General features: G+C 35.5%; 2 protein-coding genes across 2 annotated transcripts; both read left to right on the top strand.

The window, feature by feature from the left end:
• The first annotated feature begins 284 nt into the window (after window positions 1–284).
• On the top strand, window positions 285–1,226 carry LOC148122422 (olfactory receptor 7G2-like). Its single transcript, XM_087905105.1, has one exon. The coding sequence runs from the start codon at window positions 288–290 to the stop codon at window positions 1,224–1,226; it is 939 nt and encodes a 312-aa protein (XP_087761231.1). The 5' UTR covers window positions 285–287.
• An 8,667-nt stretch (window positions 1,227–9,893) lies between these two features.
• On the top strand, window positions 9,894–10,864 carry LOC148122423 (olfactory receptor 7G2-like). The gene has a single exon (XM_087905951.1). The coding sequence runs from the start codon at window positions 9,926–9,928 to the stop codon at window positions 10,862–10,864; it is 939 nt and encodes a 312-aa protein (XP_087762077.1). The 5' UTR covers window positions 9,894–9,925.
• The last annotated feature ends 12,150 nt before the right edge of the window (window positions 10,865–23,014 follow it).

The raw sequence follows: 23,014 nt of genomic DNA on the forward strand, positions 1-23,014 counted from the left end.
GGGGAGCCCTTATTCCTATAAGCTCCATTATGTCCTCTATATGTCTGTCAACCTGCAAGTACTTCCCTACAGAAATATAGAATATATTTAAGTGAAAAATATCAGCATGTATCAAAACCAACTGCATGAAATTTCAGGTATTATCTACTGGTCTATCTTTTAAATGAGATTGAAGAATGTGTTTGAGTTTAGAGTAAAACCTTGATCTCTAACGTGCCTCCAAGTGATGTTGAAGCATGGTCTCTAATTATTTTATTCTACTTGTTTTCATTAGGATTATCATCAACATGAAACCTGGAAATGAAACAAGCATCTTCTACTTTTTTCTATTGAAACTGACACATGATGTTACAATGGAGCCCCTCATCTTTGGCCTGTTCCTCTTTACATATCTGGTCACAATTCTGGGAAATCTGCTCATCATTCTTGCGGTCAGCTCTGAATCCCATCTACAAACACCCATGTACCTCTTTCTCTCCAAACTTTCATTTACTGACATCTGCCTTAGTACAACAACAGTCCCCAATATGCTGAGAAATATCCACACACAGGATCAGAGCATCAGTTACATGGGCTGTCTTACTCAGGCCTGCTTTGTTTTGAATTTTGCTGTATTAGAAAGCTGTGTCCTTGCTGCAATGGCTTATGACCGCTATGCAGCTATTTGCCACCCCCTTAACTACACAGCAATTATGAATCCAAACTTCTGTGGTCTGCTAATTCTATCATCACTGACCATTAGCATAGTGAACAGTTTATTACAGTGCCTGATGATACTGAGGGTCTCATTTTGCACAAACCTCCAACTTCCTCTGTTCTTCTGTGAACTGGCTCAGGTCATTAAGCTTGCCTGTTCTGATACTCTCATCAACTATATCCTGATATATCTTGCAACATTTATATTTGGTGGCATTCCAATCTCTGGAATAATTTTCTCTTATACCCGAATTGTCTCTTCTATTTTGAGAATATCTTCAATGAGAGGAAGGTATAAAGCTTTTTCCACTTGTGGGTCTCACTTTGTAGTTGTGTCAATATTCTATGGTGCAGGAGTGGGAGTTTATGTCAGCTCTGCAATTAGTGTTTCACCTCAGATCACTACAGTGTCATATATGATGTACACTGTCTTCCCTCAAATGTTAAACCCCTTTATTTATAGTCTAAGGAATGGGGATATGAAGAAAGCCTTAAGGAAACTTATCACAAAAGTACCTTGCCTTCTATGATGTATTACTTGATTTTGACTTGAGTCTTTCATGAGTCCTACCAAAAATAACTGTTTAAATACCCACAATATCTTGGGTGTTGCTGTGATCTATACATCACACTGACAAGAAAATCTATCCATATATTGTTCTTGATTTATTACCTTTCCATATTTTGATCTTGATAAAATTTTGATAAGTGATATTCATATTATACATGGGATATATTTTCTCATACCATGTACCAAAAACATGCAAACAAATTCACATCTTCATACTTTTATCCTATATAAAATCAGATATAGGTATGATAAGTAAATAAATTCATAAATAGAGCATATTTATGTATTAAATAGCAATTGAAAATGAGTCAATTAATTTGAGATGGAAGATGGGATACATAGAGGTATTGGAGGTAGAAAATTAAGGTATTTTGATTTAGTTATATTTAAAAACAATCTTACTAAATGTTTTAATAAGACAATAGAGTTGACCTTTTGGTCCCTGCAAATATACACTTTTTTCATGTTCAGAACTTTTATAGCCACATGCTATCTATAAAATTCATATATCTCAAGTATTATTATCTTACTTTGAAATAGAAGGTTAAAAATCATTTACGATTTTCTACTTTACCCAGACATTGTCTCCTATAGTTTCTGATTTTTTCAACCCAAAAAAGTATTTGCCTTGAAGAAATTTGAGTAGTACTTTGAATATTATACTTGCTTTACTTCTCTGGATATTCTAAACCTTATTTTTTACAGCTATTACATGTATGTGTGTATATATATATATGTATATGTTTCTATGTACATGAGTGTAGGTGCCTAGCTAGAAAAGATCTTTCTTCCTGGTCGTGGATATTGCCTGTTGTAAGTGGCTTTACATTGACTTTTATTAGGGAGTTATCACTGTAGCCTTGATGATTATTTGAAATATATATGGCTATTCTTCCCAGCTTTCCAGATGTCTTGAAAAGAGAGTTTGCTTTTCATAACATTTGTACTTGCTGCAACTTTCAAATTATGTTATACTTGTTTCTTATTACTTAAAAAATACATGTCCAAATTCCCACTTTCTCCCCTCTTCCCCCTTCCCTCCCATTCCTTCCACACACCTTCCCCACCTCCCCCTTCCAATTAAAAGAGGGCAAAACACCCTGCCCTGTGGAAAGTCCAAGGCCATCCCCATGACATCCAGGTTGAGCAAGGTATACATCCAAAGAGAATATGACAACCAAAAGCCAGTTCTTGAAGTAGAGACAAATCCCAGTGCTATTGTCTTTGGCCCCTCAGTCTGCTCCAACTGTCAACCACATTCAGAGGGACTAGTTTGATCCCATGCTCAATCATTCCTAATCAAGTTGGAGTTGTTGAGTTCCCATTAGCCCAGACACAATGTCTCAGTGTGTGACACCTCATAGTCTAGACTTCCTTGTTCATATTCTTCTTCCTTCTGCTCTTCAACTGAACCTTGGGAACTCAGTCCAGTGCTCCAATATGAGTCTATGTCTCTGTTTTCATCTGTTGTTAGACAAAGGTTCTATGGTGATATTTAAGATAATCATCAATCTGACCACAGAGCAAGGCCAGTTCAGGTACCCTCTTTATTGCTTAGTGTCTTCTTATGGAATCCCGGGAATTTTTTAGAGCCTGGTTTCTGGCTAACTTCAAAATGGCTCCCTCAATCAAGATATGTCTTTCCCTACTTTCATCTTTGTCCACATCCTTCTCAACTAACCCATTTACTCAAGTTCTCCTCACTCCTCCTCTTCTTCACTCCTCTTCCATTTCTACCTTCCCTCTCCCCCCATACCCATGCTCCCAAATTTGTCTGTTGATTTGTATATTTTTACTTTCCAGGTTCACCTTATTTCTTAGCTTCTCTAGGATCATGAACTTAGTTAATAGCTAATATCCACTTATTAGTGAATACCTGCCATATTATTATTTCTCACTCAAAATAGTGTTTTATAATTCCATCCATTTGCATGCAAAATTAAAGCTGCCATTATTTTTTACAGCTGAGTAGTATGCTAATGTATAAATGAGCCACATTTTGTTCAGCCATTCATCAGTTGAGAGGCTTTTAGGTTGTTTCCATTTTCTGGCCATTAAAAATAATGCTGCTATGAACACAGTTAAACAAATATGATTGAGCATCCTTTGGGTATATACCCAAGAGTGGCATTCTTAATGTATGAAATAAGTGATAATAATAAGTAAAGATGTCGAGAAAAACTGAATGAGGACTATTCTCTCAAGGATTCATTATATCACCAGTGATGAAGTCACATCTATACTTTCTTCCTTAGTGGCAGGCCCTCAAGGGATTTTAATGATAATGTCATAGTTACTTTAATGAGAAACTTTGGATATCCCACCTTTAGGGAGATAGAAAGAGTAAGAACCAGTCTGAGAATATTTCATTCAGTAGATCTACCTATTTCAGGAAGAAAAGCCTATGCCTACTACTACAGAAAATATTGCCTGAGAAGCTAATGTTCACCTGTTTTATCTGTATTTTATACACAGGAAGATTATTAGCTTCCTGAGCAAGGTAATTCCTTGATATCCACTTCTAATCACTTTAGGTATAGTTATTATTTTGATAAGGTATGATTGATATATCTAACTCATTCATGGATCAATTCTTGCTGTTTATCATATATTTCTTTACAGATATTGCTGCAAGTAGTATAAAGCTTCATATCATTTTAAGTTTGTATTTTTCTATATGATCAATGTTCCATAAGGTATTTTAGCATTCTGTCATTACTTTGATTTCCATAATGCTCATACTATATGTGTTTTCTGTTCTGTTTCCAACTTATATTACATATTATTCTTTCTGATGAAATTTTAGAGCCATTAAAAAGGTTCATAGCTTAGAAATTCAACATAAAATGCATAAATATTATTATGTATTGATTTTTATGATGAGTTTATTGTTCTGTTTACTTCAAGAAACAAAACCTTTTTTGGTGTTAATCAAGACACACTGAAATATAATTGAATATTTGCTTTTATCCAGTGTGAGTGGTGTGATAAAAATGACAGTTAGAATGGTTACTATGAACAAGCAATTCAAACACATACAAGCTTCTATTTTCTAGTAGGAAAAACAGCACTCAGAACCTCACTGCTTGAAAAATTGTGTTACTATCTGTATCATACTGGGTCTCTGAATCTCATATTACAACTAGCAAATAATGGCTTAGCCCCCTGAAACTCTACAAACACATAAGTAGAACTCTGCATATCTTAAATGTGTCACATAGGAAAATTCTCTGCCTGAGTTTTATATAGTAATCACCAATATATTGTGGTTATATGCACACATGACTAAGTGTTCTCTTGTATAACCAGGATGGTAGTGAAAAACATGAAGTCTCAGTTACACATAATCTTTCCATATCTGAGTTGAATCCAATATTTGATGACTATTTCTTAAAAATATCATATAATTTTAGGCCAAAATTTTCTTTTTTATACTGTGTGAAATTTTCCTGATTGAAAAGCTAAATTTTCATTTCAGCACTTTGAAAAAAATGAATGAATTTATGTTAAAAATATGTTCTGCTAAGAGAAAATGTTGGCAAGATAAGAAAGAAAGAGAAGACATTATTTCTGCTTCTGGGAAGTTAAGCTAGGACAATCACTATGAAAATCGTTGATGCAGGTTTTTCCAAAAAAGAAAATAAGAACTGAAAATGTAACTTACACAATCCAGGGCATTTAGCTAAGGGTCTCTATATTGTAAGTACAGAATATTTTGTATTCATGTTCATTGCTGATGTATTCACAGTAGAAAGGAAAAGATAAATGCACAATGAAAATATGGTTCATATAAACAATTAAATTTATTCCCTGTGAGGAAAAAGGAAATTATGAAATATATGACTAAATGGTACGATAGGGTGAAGTGAAATAATGAAGACTGAAAAGATAACATATGATACATTTTGTCTTATATGCTGTTACTAGTTTTAGTTCCTCTTTCTCCCTCCTTTCCTCTCTCTCCTTTCTTCACTCCCTCCCTATGTCTTTTTCTGTCTGCCCTACCTCTCTCTCTTTCTCTCTTTCTCTCTTTCTCTCTCTCTCTCTCTCTCACTCTCTCTCTCTCTCTCTCTCTCTCTCTCTTTGTGTGTATGTGTGTGTGTGTGTGTGTGTGTGTGTGTGTGTGTGTGTGTAGCTCTACTGTGGAGACAAATCATAAAGGCAGAAAGAAGACAAGGAAATAAAGAGGTTATGAGGAAGTGAGGAGTATAATACAACAGGGAAGATGTGAAAACAGAAAATGGACTAAAGAGTTGGAAAGAAATACAGGGATGAACAATGGCGTAGAATTATTTATGAAAATGTGGAGTTGCATATATTACTATGGGAATATGAAGATATCAAAATTTCAGCTGTGGAGAGCATCCCTATCACACTTTTAAAAACTCCTTTTCCATGGCTTCCTGTCTAGCCTGATACACTTTAGGAATAGTAGGAATTCTCATAGAAGCCTTCCATGACCCTGACTTTCAACTGTGCATCTTTAGTTATCAATATCACAGACAAAGTAGCCTACTTGCTCTTCACAGTCAGCCACAGCATGGATGATAGACATCCACATGATTTCTGACTTGCTACAGCACAGACCACAAACTTGGCCCCTTGATGCACTATGACCAGTGACCCAGTCAGGTCCTTCAGAAGCATCCAGATGATGGACATCAACATGGGCTCAGGTGACAGTACAGGTCACTCACATCAATATGGTACCTGGATGTCTGACAGGGTTATGGATAAGGTAGTACTATGCTCTATTTAAGTGTAAGACCACTGAGAGTTTGACCATTACTTGAGAGAGTATATAGATAACAGAAATTAGGTTTACATTTATTTATAATTTCATTTTTATCTTTTCTTTTTTAGGAGGGTAATAAGGGTTGAGGGGCAGACATGGAGGGACTGGGGAATAATGTAGTAGGAGGCTATTTGCTTGTTCCCAGCTTCTCAGCCCAAAAATAATCACACTGAAACCATATTATTTGCAATAATGTTTTGCTAATAGCTTAAACATGTTTCTGGATAGCTCATAATTTAAATTAAACCATCTCAATTAATCTGCATATTGCCAAGAGACTGTGACTTACAGGTCAAGTTCTGATATCTGTCTGTGGTGGGGTAGCATAGCTTCTCACTGACTCTGCCTTCTTTCTCCCAATATTTAGTTTAGTTTTCCCCACCTACCTCTATTTTGCCCTGCCAAGCCAAAGCACTTTCTTTATTAACCAATGGTATTCAGAGCATACAGAGGTGAATCCCATATCACCTCCCCTTCCTGTTTAAATAAAAATGAATGTTTTAATTTTAATACAGAAAAAATTACATAAAAGAAAACAGGCATCCATCAAGAATTACATTTAAAATCTTTATATATACTTTATATTTTATCATAACTAAGAAAAATTGTAATTATAACTATTTATTCTCAACTCCATCAAAGACCCCAGAAGGATATAATATTTCCTATGTAATCAGGAAGTGCATTGCAAGCAAAACAATGTTTTTTTCCAATGTTCCAAAGCTCTAGAATTAAGAGACATCTTGCTGCCTAAACAGTCACATAAAATTCTTCTGTATTATTGGAGCATCTATCTTCAGCCTATAGGCCCATAGTATCCAGCAGATTTTTCTATGAAGCATGAAATTTAAAAGACAGTTCAACCTATATTGACAGAATGTCAGTCACTTTCTTCTGTGTCTTGAAAAATGTCCTGAAGACTCTTTCATGAAGCAGGAATCCCAAAGGACCATCTCATCTTTAGGCAAGTTCAGCAGTCATTTTTCTGTGGGACCTGTGTGTTTAAATCCCACAGTATAGCATAAAGCAGTAGAAACAAGGGTAGTTTCTTGCCAAATGGAAAGCAAACTCCGTAAGGATTCTCTTCAATGTCAATCATCCTCTTTAAGTAATTGATACTGCAGGAACAGATGTGTCTCATGTCATAAAAGTCCCAACTTATTAAAATATTTTAAATGCCATATTCTTTAGTCATTGAATGTTTGAAGAATAGCTATCCATCTGAACTACACTCTGTACATCTGGAAAGTGTAACAAGACTGCAAGCTTGACTATCTATCTATTACCATATATCTCTTAATTATACATTACATTTTAAATGAACAGCATAAACACAATACCTTAATCAAGAGTAAAAGTATGAATATGAAAACTTGACTTAAAATTTGCAATAAATTCATACCAACGCAAAATAATTATATCTATAGCATATCCCACTTTAAATGAAAGCAAACATTTATAACATTTATAAGTACTATTTGGGAATTTGGGCATTGTTCACTCCAAATTGCTTTCTGCTTTCTGTTGTGCAAAGTATTTTTGTGGGTAATCAAGGCCACCTTGCAGGGTGTTTTGGTCCATCAAACCACATTAGTCTGGACGGATTCCACAGATTCTCATCTTCTCTTGAAACAAAAGATCCTCTTTTTCAAAGCAACTTGTACTTAGATACAAGTTTTGAAATCAAGAAACCTTTAAAACAAATATGTTGCTTTAGGTTAGCAGCCCATACAATGAAATGTATCTCTGTACATAACTGTTTCACAATCAAAAATTCAGAGAAAACACAATAATATATATAATCCTGACTCTGTGTGTATATTCCATCTTTATGGGGCTTATTTTCTTTACTCTATTATGTTTTCTACATACTTAATGTTTATTTTATTATCTTTATTTCTCGAACCTATGACTGTATGTACTCTCACTCTAAAGGAATTAGTTTTATTTATTTAAATGATTTACTTCTTGTCATAGTTTCTATACTATTTTTCTTTTTTCTCAGCCTACAATCATGTATGCAACACTGTGACCCGTTTACTTGTCTTTTTTATCTGATTTTTTTTTATTGTGTATTTGTCATCATTCTCTGACCAGGACTGCTCCTTAAAATTTTAAGTGCTTATTTAAAACCTAAGTGGTGGCATTGCTAGAGCAAATATGGCCTTGCCTGCTTGCTCTGCCCAGTTAACATGGAAGAAGTCTGTTTTCTGACTCTGAGACAAGTGAGTGGGTGCTGCCATCTCCACCTCAACTCTAATAACCATTTGGCCCATGCTGTCACCAAATAACTTGCAGCAAGCTGCCTACAAACTCCATTTAAATATTTGGCCTCCTGAAAGAACCAGAGTTTGTACTATCAGCACAAGGCAAAACACTACCCTGTAAAATCTTGTGACTTTTTTATGCTACTTCTAAATGAGGAAAACATCTCATAAAGGAGTCACAGCATTAAGCTGTGCTAACTCTGTTTTGCTTTGTTTTGTTTTGCCTAGAATTCCTGCCTAAACTCTCTCATGTTTTCGGTGGATTTTCATTTGCCACGTTGGTGTCAATCTGTAACAGGAGTTCACGTTTGTATCAATCTGTAATAGGAGGCCACTTGTTTGTTCCCAGCTGCTGGGCCCTGAAATAATCACACAGTAACCATATTATTTGCAATACTTTCTGGCCAATAGTTTAAGCATATTTCTGGTTAATTCATATCTTAAATTAAACCATCTCCATTAATCTGTATATTGCCACGAGGCTGTGACTTACTGGGTAAAGTTCCATCATCTGTCTCCAGCGGGACTATATGGCTTCTGACTGACTCTGCCTTCTTTCTCCCAGAATTCAGTTTAGTTTACCCTACATACATCTATTTTGTCATGCCAGTCCAAAGCAGTTTCTTTATTAACCAATGTAATTCATCACATACAACACATACAGAGGTAAATCCCATATCTAAATAAGTGTGATTGGGGTTCATGTTGTGAAGTCCCAGAGAATCAATAAAAATATTATTTTGAATTTTTCCAAGACCAGAATAATATTTCTTCTGTATTGCTTTTTTAATAATCAAAATTATTTTGGAAGTGGTAAAAATGATTATCAGTAAGTCACACTGAAAATGACAAATATGCAGCAAATGGAATCTGTTGTTTATTAAAATTATTCAGCTCTTCTCAAAATGTGTTAACTCTAGCTTCTGTTTTATAGATTCATAGGGATTGAAAATGACTTAATTTCAATTATTTCATTGTAATAATAAAATAATTTAATAATACTTATGTAGTAATGAGAGGAATTTTCACTTTAAAATATATTAACTTTCTATTACAAAAAATCCTCTTAAAAAGAATGTGTGAATTTATTAGAAATTGTATTTAAAAATGGCACTAAAAGTAATAAAAAGTTAATGATAGCTTTTTAACAGGGAATACTACTTTTGTCTGTAGTTCTCTCCATGGAAATGGTAGAGATCTTCATTCATATATATTTCTCCAAACTTCAACATATACAGATCTTTCAAAGTAATGCCTCCCATTACCAAGATTGACAGCCTGAGTCCTAGTCCAAAACTCATGGGGCAAAGGGGAGCCCTTATTCCTATAAGCTCCATTATGTCCTCTATATGTGTGTCAACCTGCAAGTACTTCCCTACAGAAATATAGAATATATTTAAGTGAAAAATATCAGCATGTATCAAAACCAACTGCATGAAATTTCAGGTATTATCTACTGGTCTATCTTTTAAATGAGATTGAAGAATGTGTTTGAGTTTAGAGTAAAACCTTGATCTCTAACATGCCTCCAAGTGATGTTGAAGCATGGTCTTTAATTATTTTATTCTACTTGTTTTCATTAGGATTATCATCAACATGAAACCTGGAAATGAAACAAGCATCTTCTACTTTTTTCTATTGAAACTGACACATGATGCTACAATGGAGCCCCTCATCTTTGGCCTGTTCCTCTTTACATATCTGGTCACAATTCTGGGAAATCTGCTCATCATTCTTGCGGTCAGCTCTGAATCCCATCTACAAACACCCATGTACCTCTTTCTCTCCAAACTTTCATTTACTGACATCTGCCTTAGTACAACAACAGTCCCCAATATGCTGAGAAATATCCACACACAGGATCAGAGCATCAGTTACATGGGCTGTCTTACTCAGGCCTGCTTTGTTTTGAATTTTGCTGTATTAGAAAGCTGTGTCCTTGCTGCAATGGCTTATGACCGCTATGCAGCTATTTGCCACCCCCTTAACTACACAGCAATTATGAATCCAAACTTCTGTGGTCTGCTAATTCTATCATCACTGACCATTAGCATAGTGAACAGTTTATTACAGTGCCTGATGATACTGAGGGTCTCATTTTGCACAAACCTCCAACTTCCTCTGTTCTTCTGTGAACTGGCTCAGGTCATTAAGCTTGCCTGTTCTGATACTCTCATCAACTATATTCTGATATATCTTGCAACATTTATATTTGGTGGCATTCCAATCTCTGGAATAATTTTCTCTTATACCCGAATTGTCTCTTCTATTTTGAGAATATCTTCAATGAGAGGAAGGTATAAAGCCTTTTCCACTTGTGGGTCTCACTTTGTAGTTGTGTCATTATTCTATGGGGCGGCAGTGGGAGTTTATGTCAGCTCTGCAATTAGTGTTTCACCTCAGATCACTACAGTGTCATATATGATGTACACTGTCCTCCCTCAAATGTTGAACCCTTTTATTTATAGTCTAAGGAATAGGGATATGAAGAAAGCCTTAAGGAAACTTATCACAAAAGTACCTTGCCTTCCATAATGTATTACTTGATTTTGACTTGAGTCTTTAATGGCCCTACCAAGAAAAGAACTGTTTAAATACCCACAATATCTTGGGTGTTGATGTGATCTATACACCACACTGACAAAAAATCTATCCTAAAATTGTCTTTAGTTTATTTTATTTCTGTTTATTGATCTTGATAAAATTTTGATAAGTGATATTCACATTATACATGGGATATATTTTCTCATACCAAATTCCAAAAGCAGGCAAACAAATTCACATTTTCATATTTTATACCTATAAAATTCATATATATCAAACATATATATATCTTACTGTTATTGAATGTTAAACATCATTTACCATTTTGTACATTACTGAGACATTTTCTCCTATAGTTTCTGAGTTTTTCAAGCCTTGAAGACATTTGAGTAGTACTTTGAACATTTTCATGCTTTACATCTCTGGATATTCTAAACCTTACTTTTTACAGCTATTACATGTATGTGTATGTATATGTATATGTTTCTATGCACATGAGTGTAAGTGCCTGGCTAGAAAAGATCTTCCTTTCTGGTCCTGGTTATTGCCTGTTGTAAGTAGTATTACATTGACTTTTATTAGGGAGTTATCACTGTAGCCTTGATGATTATTTGAATTATATATGGCTATTCTTCCCAGCTTTCCAGATGTCTTGAAAAGAGAGTTTGCTTTTCATAACATTTGTACTTGCTTCAACTTTCAAATTATATTATACTTGTTTTTATTAATTTTTTACTTAAAAATACAAATTCAAATTCCCGCTTTTTCCCCTCATCCTACTTCCCTCCCACACCCTCTACACACCATCCCCTCATGCCCTCCAATATTAAAAGAGGTACCCTGTGCTGTGGAAAGTCCAAGAACCTCACCACTACATCCAGGTTAAGCAAGGTATACATCCAAAGAGAATATGATATAAAAACAGCCAGTACTTGCAGTAGAGACAAATCCCAGTGCTATTGTCATTTGCTCCTCAGTCTATCCCAACTGTCAACCACATTCAGAGGGACTAGTTTGATCCCATGCTCATTTATTCCCAGTCTAGTTAGAGTTGGTGAGCTCTCATTAGCTCAGGCACATTGCCTCAGTGAGTGAACCCCTTATGGTCTTCACTTCCTTGTTCATGTTCTCCTTCCTTCTGCTCTTCAGTCCAGTGCTCCTATGTGAGCCTCTGTCTCTGTCTCTGTTTCCATCTTTTGCTAGACAAAGGTTCTATGGTGATATTTAAGAAAGTCATCAGTCTGACTACAGGACAAGGCCAGTTCAGGCACCGTCTTTATTGCTTAAGGTCTGCTTGTGGATTCCTGGGAAGTTTTCTAGAGCCAGGTTTCTGGCTAACCCCCAAATGGCTCCTTCAATCAACATATCTCTTTCTTGCTCTCATATCTGTCCTTCCTCCATCTCAGCAATTCAGTTCACTCAAGCCTTCCCCAACTCTCCCCTTCTCTCTTCTTCCCGTTCTCCCCTTCCTTCTATCCCCATCCCATGCTCCCAAATTTTGACAGGCTATCTTGTCTGCTTCTAATTTACAGATATATCTATATATGTTTTTCTTTAGGTGTACCTTATTACTTAGTTCCTCTAGGATCATGAAGTATAGGCTGAATATCCTTTGTTTATGGCTAGTGTCCACATATGAGTGAGTACATGCCATATTCATATTTTTGGGTCTGGGTTATCTCACTCAGGATAGTGTTTTTTAATTCCATCAATTTTCATGCAAAATTCAAGATGTCATTGTTCTTTTTTACCACTGAGTAGTAATCTAATGTGTAGATGAACCACATTTTCTTCATCCATTCTTCCATTGAGGGGCATGTAGGCTGTCCAGTCTCTAGTTATTACAAATAATGCTACTATGAACATAGGTGAACAAATGCTTTTGAACTATGTTTGTGCATCTTTTTGGTAGATTATCAAGAGTGGTATTGCTGGATATTAAGGTATGTTGGCTCCCAGTATTCAGAGAGAACATCACACTGATTTCCAAAGTGGTTGCACAAGTTTGCGTTACCACCAGCAATGGATGAGTGTTTCCCTTACATATCCTCTCCAGAATAAGCTATCATTGGTGTTTTTGATGTTGATGAAAGGTGTAAGATGGTATTTCAAAGTTGTTTTGATTGCATTATTCTGATTGCTAAGGAAGGTGATTTGACATGCCCTTAAGTATTTTTTTTGAACATTTGAAATTCTTTCTTTTATCTTTCCTAAAATTATCTTTTTAATTTTATAATGTTGCCTAATTTTCCAAACCATAGCTAGGTAAAATTGCTATTTCCACCATCATCATTGTTACACAGTAAACATTTAATTTTTAGTTTTATTCTAATAATACTTCCTAAATTTGCAAATGGCAAGAATGTAAAAATTATTATGCATGTTGGGTTGTCATAAATATATTCCCATCTCTTATATTTATCCCTGTAATTCTTTACAAACTTGTTTAATTCTAAGGTGACATTAAGTATTTTCTTCACTTTCCTTTAAAATTACATTCAGAAAGAGGCCTTACTCACATACTTTAATAATCAGTGTTCTATACAGTTTTTTATTACAGATTATACTGTTTTGTTTTTATAAAGCAGTTTATTTATGCACATATTTCTATATGTCTATATAGTTCAATGAGGCATAATGTTATATTTACAACTATATACCCAAAATTTCTGAAGTCAGACAGAAACCCAAGCAGGGCAGAAACCTGGAGGCAGGAGCTGATGCAGAAGCCTTAAAGGAATGCTGCTTACTGTCTTGCTCCTCATGGCTTGCTCACCCTACCTTCTTATAGAACCCAGGACTACCTTCACAGAGGTGTACCCATCCAGAATTGGTTGTACCCCCCCCCACATAAAAACCCTTATTAAGAAAGAAAATGTTCAATAAGCGTACCTACAGACTGTTTTTTATTATTTCTTTTTTTATTAATTTATAAAAATTTCCACTTCCTCCCCTCCTCCTAATACCCTCCCACTCCCCCAACTCCCTCTCCTCCTCCCTCTCCAGTCCTAAGAACAGTCAGGGTTTCCTGCCCTGTGAGAAGTTCAAGTTCCTCCTCCCTCCCTCCAGGTCTAGGAAGGTGAGCATCCAAACAGACTAGGATCCCAAAAACCCAGTACATGCAGACGAAACAAGTCCCAGTGCCATTATCAATGGCTTCTCAGACAGCCCCCATGTCAGTCACATTCAGCGAATCCGGTTCGGTCCCAGTCCAGCTGGCCTTGGTGAGCTCTCATTAGATCACCCCTTGTATCAGTGGGTGAACGCACCCCTCGCGGTTCTGACTTCCTTGTTCATGGTCTCCCTCCTTCTGCCCCTCATTTGGACCTTGGGGGCTAAGTCCAGTGCTCCAATGTGGGTTTCTGTCTCAATCTCCATCCATCGTCGGATGAAGGTTCCCTCTGATCCTGACTTCCTTGCTCACGGTCTCCCTCCTTCTGCTTCTCATTTGGACCTAGGGAGTTAAGTCCTGTGTTCCAATGTGGGTATCTGTCTCTATCTCCATCCATCGCCAGATGAAGGTTCTATGGTGATATGCAAAATATTCATCAGTATGGTTATGGGCCAAGGCCAGTTCAGGCACCCTCTCCTCTGCTGCCCAGAGAACAATCAGAGGACCTCTCCTTGGGCCTGGGAACCCCTCTAGAATCAAGTCTCTTGAAAACCCTAAAATGGCTCCCTTAGTTGAGATATATACTTCCCTGCAACCATATCCATCCTTCCTCCCTCCCCCATCCCATTCCCCCAAGCTATCCCCAATCCTACCCTACTCCCTTCTCTCTAACCATCTCCCCTTACTTCCACCCCCCCACCCCGTGCTCCCAAGTTTGCCCAGCAATCTTGTCTACTTCCAATATCCAAGAGGATAACTATATGATTTTCTTCAGGTTCACCTTCTTATTTAGTTTCTCTAGGATCACTAATTATAGGCTCAAAGACCTTTAATTATGGTTAGAATCCACTTATGAGTGAGTACATACCATATTCCTTTTTTGGGGTCTGGGTTACCTCACTCAGTAAAGTGTTTTCTATTTCCATCCATTTGCATGCAAAATTCAAGATGTCATTGTTTTTTACCGCTGAGTAAAACTCTAATGTGTATATGTTCCACACCTTCTTTAACCATTCTTCTATTGAGGGACACCTAGGTTTTTTCCAGGTTCTAGCTATTACAAATAGTGCTGCTATGAAAATAGTTGAACAAATGCTTTTGTAGTATGATTGGGCATCTCTTGGGTATATTCGCAAGAGTGGAATTGTTGGGTCCTGAGGGAGGTTGACTCCCAGTTTCCTGAGAAACTGCCACAATGATTTCCACAGTGGCTGCACAAGTTTGCATTCCCACCAACAATGGAAGAGTGTTCCCCTCACTCCACATCCTCTCCAGCATAGGCTATCATTGGTGCTTTTGAGTTAGCTATTCTGTCAGGTGTAAGATGGAATCTCAAAGTTGTTTTTGTTGAAAATTCACTGCTCAGTTCAGTACCCCATTTTTATTGGGTTATTTAGAATTTTAATGTCTAATTTCTTGAGTTCTTTATTAATTTTGGAGATCAGGCCTTTGCCTGTTATGGGATTTGTGAAGATGTCCCATTCCTTAGGTTGCCATTTTGTCTTATTAACTGTGTCCTTTCCTTTACAGAAGCTTCTCAGATTCAGGAAGTCCCATTTATTCATTGTTGCTCTTATTGTCTGTGGTACTGGGGTTATACTTAGGAAGTGTTCCCCTGTGTCCATGCATTGAAGGCTACTTCCCACTTTTTCCTCTATCAGGTCCAGTGTGGTGGTATTTATATTGAGGTTTTTAATCCATTTAGGCCTGAGTTTTGTGCATGGTGATAGATATGGATCTATGTGTCTCAATTCAATTCCATTGGTAAAGGTCTCTATATTTATGCTAATACCATGTTGGTTTCATTACCTTAGCTCTGTAATAGAGCTTGATGTCAGGCATGGTAATGCCTCTGGAATTTCTTTTATTGTGTAGGATTGTTTTGGCTATCCTGGGTTTTTTGTTATTTCATATAAAGCTTATTATTGTTCTCTCAAGGTCTGTGAAGAATTGTGGTGGGATTTTGATGCATATTGCATTGAATCTATAGATTGCCTTTGTTAGAATTGCCATTTTTGCTATGTTAATTCTTCCTATCTATTAGCATGGGAGGTCTTCCCATTTTGGGGAATCTTCTTCAATTTCTTTCTTCAAAGATGTAAAGTTCTTGCCAAATAGGTCTTTCACTTCCTTGGTTAGTGTTACCCCAAGATACTTTATGCTATTTGTGGCTATTGTGAATGGTGATATTTCTCTGATTTTCATCTCAACTTCTTTGTGTATATAGGAGGCATTTGTGTATAGGAGGGCTACTGATATTTGTGAGTTGATCCTGCCACATCACTGAAGGTATTTATCAGCTGTAGGAGTTCTCTGATAAAGATTTTGGGGTGTCTTATGTATACTATCATATCATCTGCAAATAACAAAAGCTTGACTTCTTCTTTATAATTTGAATCCCCTTCTTCTCCTTATGTTGTCTTATTACTATTGTTACAATGTCAAGCACTGTGTTGAAGAGATATGGAGAGAGGACAGCCTTGTCTTGTTCCTGATTTTGGTGGAATCGCTTTGGGTTTCTCTCAATTTAATTTGATGTTAACTGTTGGTTTGCTGCATATTGTTTTTATTATATGTAGATATGATCCTTTTATCCCTAATCTCTCCAATATCTTTATCATAAAGGGGAGTTGAATTTTGTCAAATGCTTTTTTGGCATCTAATAAAATTATTATTTTTTTTAGTTTACTTACATGATTGATTACATTGATAAATTTTTGTATTTTGAACCAGACCTTCATCTCTAGGATGAAGCCTACTTGATTATAATGGATGGTTTTTTAAAATGTGTTATTGGATTCTGTTTGCCAGTATTTTATTGAGAATTTTTGTGAGTGAGAATGGTCTGTAATTCTCTCTCTTGGTAGAGTCTTTGTGAAATTTTGCTATCATGGTAACTGTAGCTTCATAAAAAGAGTTTGGCAATGACCCTTCTGTTTTTATTATGTAGAACACATTGAGGAGTATAGGTATTAGCTTTTCAAGGAAGTTCTGATAGAATTCTGCACTAAAACCATCTGGCCCTGGGCTTTTTTTGGTTGGGAGATTTTTGATGACAGCTTCTATTTTCTCACAACTTATAGGTCTGTTTAAATTGCTCACCTGGTCTTGATTTAATATCAGTATATGGTATCTATCTAAAAAAATGTTCATTTTTTTATATTTTCCAATTTTGGAGCATAGATTTCTTTAGTAAGACATAATAATTGTCTGCATTTCCCCAGTGTCTGTTGTTATGTCTACTTTTTCATTTCTGATTTTGTTTATCTAGGTGTTCTCTCTCTGCCTTTTTATTAGTTTGGATAAGTGTTTGTCAGTCTTGTTGATTTTCTCAAAGAATTAGCTCTTTTTTCATTGATTCTTTGGATTGTTTTCTGTGTTTCTATTTTATTGATTTCAGCCCTCAGTTTGATTATTTCCAGTCTTCTACTCTTCCTGGGTGAATCTGCTTCTTTTATTCTAGAGTTTTCAGGTGTGGTGTTTAGTCACTAGTGTGAACTTTATTTTTTTTTCTTTACATGGGCACTTAGTGCTATGATCTTTCCTCTTAGCACTGCTTTCATAGTGTCCCACAGGTTTGGGTATGTTGTGCCTTTATTTTCATTGAATTCAAGGAAGACTTAAATTTCCTTATTTCTTTCTTGACTCAGGTCTGGTTCAGTAGATGACTGTTCAGTTTCCATGAGTTTGAAGAATTTAGGGGTAGTATGGTTGTTAAATTCTAACTGGATTCTGGTGTTACCATGTTGCTTTTTAGGATCTTGAAGGAATTTTTGCATTGTTGCATACCCATTTCTTCCTTCAAATGAGTCCAACAGTGTCTTGTCTTGGTTCAATCTTTGCTGTTGCTGAATCCTTGGTAGTTTTTCCTGGTCTGCCCTCTCTTAGGTCTCCTTAGCACTGGGGCAGGCTGTGTTGCAGAATTCCAAGTACCCTGGGGACATGGTGGGTCAGGGGAAAGCCCAGCAGTAGGAACACTTCCCACTGGCTTGCCAGAAAAGCCAGGGAGTTTGTGAGGGACCGCTGGTTTCCGTCCCACTAGGAAGGTCCCAGAGAGTGGTGCTTCCAGCTGTCAGGTTATGTGGCTGCTGACTCACCTCTCCTGCCCCCTCTGCACTAGAGAAAACTGTGTTGCAGGGTTCCAAGGACATCTCAGGTGAAAAGGCAGGTTTGGGGGCAGGGTGGGTTTGGAGAAAGAAAGGGATGTTATTCTTGTTAATTGATAAGAAAAATGATAAAGGCTTACTTAGTTTTTGTGATCAATTTGACCCTTCTCTCTATGCTGCCTTTTGGTGTTCAGAAGCTAAACCTTTCATATGAATCATCTATAAATATGTTCTGGAACAATGTTCTGGAAGTACCAGAGATAGACTCCCTACCATCTCATATGTCACCCACAACCACAATGAGTTAGAGGAACATCCATGCAAGTGCTGGCTACCAGGTGGTAGGTTTACATTTTTCTCTTCCCATTATTTGGGAAAATTAGAGTAGAAAGAGAATGAATCATTTCAATTCTTCTGTTCACTTGTGGAATACAAGACAGAGATTGAGAAGCTTATCTCCTTATTAGGCTAAATATGTCTACTTGACATGAGTATGCCGCAGGATAACAAAGGAAATATGAGTTTCTTATTATATCTGGGATGATAGATAAATAATGATGTAGAAAAGAAGATGGAAATAAGAACTTTTATATTACATTTAGTAATATGTCTACATATATTCATATGCATCTAATACAAAATATATTCAAGTAAATCTGTACATTAGTCTAAAATTACATATTTAGAGAAGTAAAAGTAAAATATTTTCTTCTCTTTGAAAGTTGAAGGATAGTACACAGGAACCTAATAGATTTTATTTGATTTATGCTGTTTTAGATATTTAAGAATTTTAAAGGCAAAATATCATCATTAATGAATTCATGAAGCATATATATGTTCTTTTTTCTTTTGATGTGGTTTTATTATGACTTTCATTTAAAAATAATTAAATCACAGAAAGATATGGACATGAATACCATCATGGTATTGGCCTTATTCTCTTCCTATGATTTCTTTGCATATTCATATATAGAAAGTAGTTTCAAATAAAGCCCTGCTAAACAATGCAAATAAGATTCAGGAAGTAAAAATGAAGAATAACCTGATCACATACATGTATATATTAAATATTCTAAGTTAATTACATGATTAAAATTTCACAATATTTAAAATTTGACAAAATAAATTGATGTGGAGTATGGAAGCCATAACTAGACTCCATGAAACACTCATTTCATCTTTATCATCATCATTTATGTCCTGACAATTCTTAAACATGCATGAGTAGATATTTTATGGAAATTCTCCAGCTTTTCCTGTTCTGGGCAGTCCTAGGTGTTTCTATTATTGTCAAGCACAAAATTCTACAGTCTTCCTTAATAATGTCTATCCAGTGTTTCTTTGGGCCTTCCTCTTTGCCTCATCTTGTGAGTTCCTCCAAGTACTGCTATCTTTGGATATCTGTTGTCATTCATTCTCATAATATGACCAAAGTATCTCAAGACAAGTTACCATATCCTGAAGTTTACTTCCTTCCACAGATAGAGATGTTTCCTAATGCCCTCATTGCACAGCCTGTCTCTTTGTATAATGATGAGAACCCTCGTGAAAAATGCCATCTCAAATACATTCAGTCAATGTTCTGAGGATCAGTTCATTTTCCAAGTTTCAGAGTTGTAAAGAAGGCAGATCAAGACAATGTCTTATATATTTGTAATTTTATTTTTGTCATTATATCTCTTGTTGACCAAACATTTCCTAGTGCATGAAATGCAGTCCTTGCTAACCCTATCTGCATCTTGACTTCTGAAATAGTTCCCCTCCTTTGAACTGTGGTCTCCTCCCAGATAGACAAAGTTGCCTGTTGAGGTTCTGATTTGTTACTACAATGTTAAAATGTTTCTGTGCCCTTCCTGTGTGCTGCGTCTCAGTCTTGTTGATGTTTGTGGCCAAGGTCATTTATTAGAAGAACCAGGTTAAGTCAAGAAAAGAGGGATAAAATTTGACATTCTATACAATTAAGTAAATGCTCTCAAGTAGACTGCAATAAAAAAAACACTTTGGCAGCCACACAAACACCAGATATGATGAGAAAATATTAACTTTTGATAAAAGCAAGATGAGGAAGCTATCAATATAGCAAGGCACAGAAAGATGCCACAGAGTGGATGGCATTGTAGTGGAGGAGCTAGAGGTAGCTACAATAGGCTCAGCGGTTGAGGCACTTCTCAGACTCTTCAGAGAGTTATAGGAATATGACGTTATTCCCATGGAATGGAAGCACTCAGTCGTAATTTTTATACACAAGAAGAAGGAGAAACTGGAGTGCTCAAATTACAGAGGCTTGAGTTTGTTGTGCCATAGCAGCAATATATTCTCCTTTATTATCAAGAAAAGAATCAAGGGCAGAACATAAGAAATCCTAGCAGAGGCCCAGTGTGGATTCAGAGCTTAAAAGAGCACAATAGATCAGATCCTAACACTGAGGCCACTGGCAGAAAATTATGAAGAATTTGGAAAAGACTTATATGTCTGTCACATCAACTTCAGAAAGGCATTCAATAGGAATTTGGGAAACAATGATGTTCTACAGGTACGCAGATAAAAATTATAAAAATGCTAGAAAATGCCTATAAAGGTACCTCTACATCAATCAAAATCTAAGGAGCACTAAGTGACCAGTTTAAGACAATTGTAGAAGTTTTGTAGGGATCCATCCTTTCACCACTACTCTTTAATATTCACATGGAATTAATAATAGCAACAATCGTGGAGGATGAGGAGATATGTGTGCAGGAGGGTAGTGTGTCAATCAATAATTTGCATTTCACAGATGATGCAGCAGTATTTGCTGGAAGTCCAAGTGAGCTACAGGTCATGGTAAGTAGAGCTGTTGAAGTAAGTTAAAACCTTGGTATGAAAGTAAGCATCAAGGAAACTTAGATAAGGAACACCATGAAATACTAGCAAAATAAAAATCTTTTCATACGGTGCTGTAAAAAAAAAACTAATGAAGACTGAGGGCAGTAAAGCAGATGTTTCACAAGTGGAACAACTCTGTCCATCATTCTTTACCTTCAGCATACCACTACCTGAAGAAGACAAATGTGTATACATTATTCATAGCAAAAAAGCAAAATCTAGGAGAGTTCAGATATCTTTAGAATGAACACAAAGAAAGATTCCTCAGTTCCTTCCTGGAAAGGAAAGAGAATCCCATTTACTTGCAGTACATCCAGATTCCTGATACCAGAATAGCCTACTGGCCTGGACAAGGTACTTGGGTATGATTACAGAATATATGTAGTTCCTGGGACCTTTGGATCATTAATATTCACAGTTCAATATAGTTATATCTTTGTCATTCCTATGGGAGTATGAGTTGCTGAAATCCTTGAAGAACAGTATTCCTGAATGAAGAATTATTACTTGGATTATTCAGTCATTAGGATAGAACATTGAAAGTCTTTAGTACTGGCTCACATCTATTTTGAGTACCTCAAACACTTAGTTCTGTTACCTTCTTATTTTAGCTCCTCATTTAATTTTGTATGCACAAAGGCACATAAATACAATATTAGGATGCTAGTATCTTTTTGTAATTGTGCTTCATTTATAAAGAATAGTAAATATACTACATTTGTAATACCTGTGATAATATAATAAAAATGAAAATGTTATGGGATAATAATATGTTAACAGTTGGGAACATTGATATTACCTAGATATATTGCAAACAGTATTAACTAATTACATTTTTTATTATCATCTACAAAAAAAACATTTGTAATGTCTTGAGGTGGCATAAATATATTTACTGAAGTAAAACTATTCATATTTAGTTGATTTAAAATTGAAAGTTACTTCATAAATAGCTCATTGTGAAAGAAGTAGTCTATTAAGAAAAATGTCCACTTTATATCTTGACATTAATAAATTTATTTCAAAAAGTAGATGTATGAGTCACTTTATTTTCTTCATTCTTACATGAATTTTTAACTTTCTCCTCAGCACTTGATTACTATGCTACAAAACAATAAATTGCATATTAATATGGACAGTATACAGAAAAGTGTTTGAACTAAAGTTCTGCTGTAATTATTGATTATAATTGGTTAGTAACTGTAAAAACTAATATTTCATAATTTACTAAGGGAATTTAAGAGTTTTGGCTACTATGAGTTTGCCCAGGCTCCATTGGGTTCTCGCAAACCCATGAGGAAGTGGGTATTACTAATTAGATACATTAGGTTGGGGAGTCCTGTAAAGGAAATAAAGGTACAAGGGCCTTATTTTGGAGGTATCTGAAAGATGTGAGGAATTTAGAGTGATTATAATGATAATACCTTGTATAAAAGCTAATAAAGATAAATAAAACTAAATTTCAAATTGTTCAAATGTTCACACTATAATTTCAAAGGAACAATATTAACTTGACTAATTGTTGTTCTGTTATTAAAGATTTACTTTAATCAAAATAATTTATGTAATTTTCACATAATAAACTAAATTGTTTTGACTGTAAAACATTATTCAAGTTGACATTCATATATATATATAGAGAGAGAGAGAGTCATTGAGCTAATCAATTATCTATATTTGATGAATAATAAAAATTTAGTGGGTTATCTGCAGTCTATTTAATTTTTCTTTTTGTGAATTATCAAATTTTTTCATTTATTTCATTTTATTCTGCATACATTTTTCAGACTTGTTCTCTTGATTGTATCAATAATTTATTATTATTATCATTGAATTGAGTAATACTCTAGTAGATTTTTCTAATCATTATAGCATACTTTTCCCTATGGAAAAATTAAACTTCTTTGTGTGTTTGTATTCAGAAATAATCTGTGCATGTTTATTCTTATCTAAAAAATATCTATTGAGTGACACATATGTATAATGAGGTACATTATGATTAATTTATAAACATATGCTTCAGGTTTTCAAAAACATGGTTGTAATTTCTTTTCTTTTAGT

This window comes from Myodes glareolus, chromosome 4, assembly GCF_982192425.1.
Source record: "Myodes glareolus chromosome 4, mMyoGla1.1, whole genome shotgun sequence".
Taxonomy (NCBI): Eukaryota; Metazoa; Chordata; class Mammalia; order Rodentia; family Cricetidae; genus Myodes; species Myodes glareolus.

Bases quoted from the DNA above. Each gene is read 5' to 3' on its own strand.
- LOC148122422 (XM_087905105.1), top strand. From the start codon at position 288: ATGAAACCTGGAAATGAAACAAGCATCTTCTACTTTTTTCTATTGAAA.
- LOC148122423 (XM_087905951.1), top strand. From the start codon at position 9,926: ATGAAACCTGGAAATGAAACAAGCATCTTCTACTTTTTTCTATTGAAA.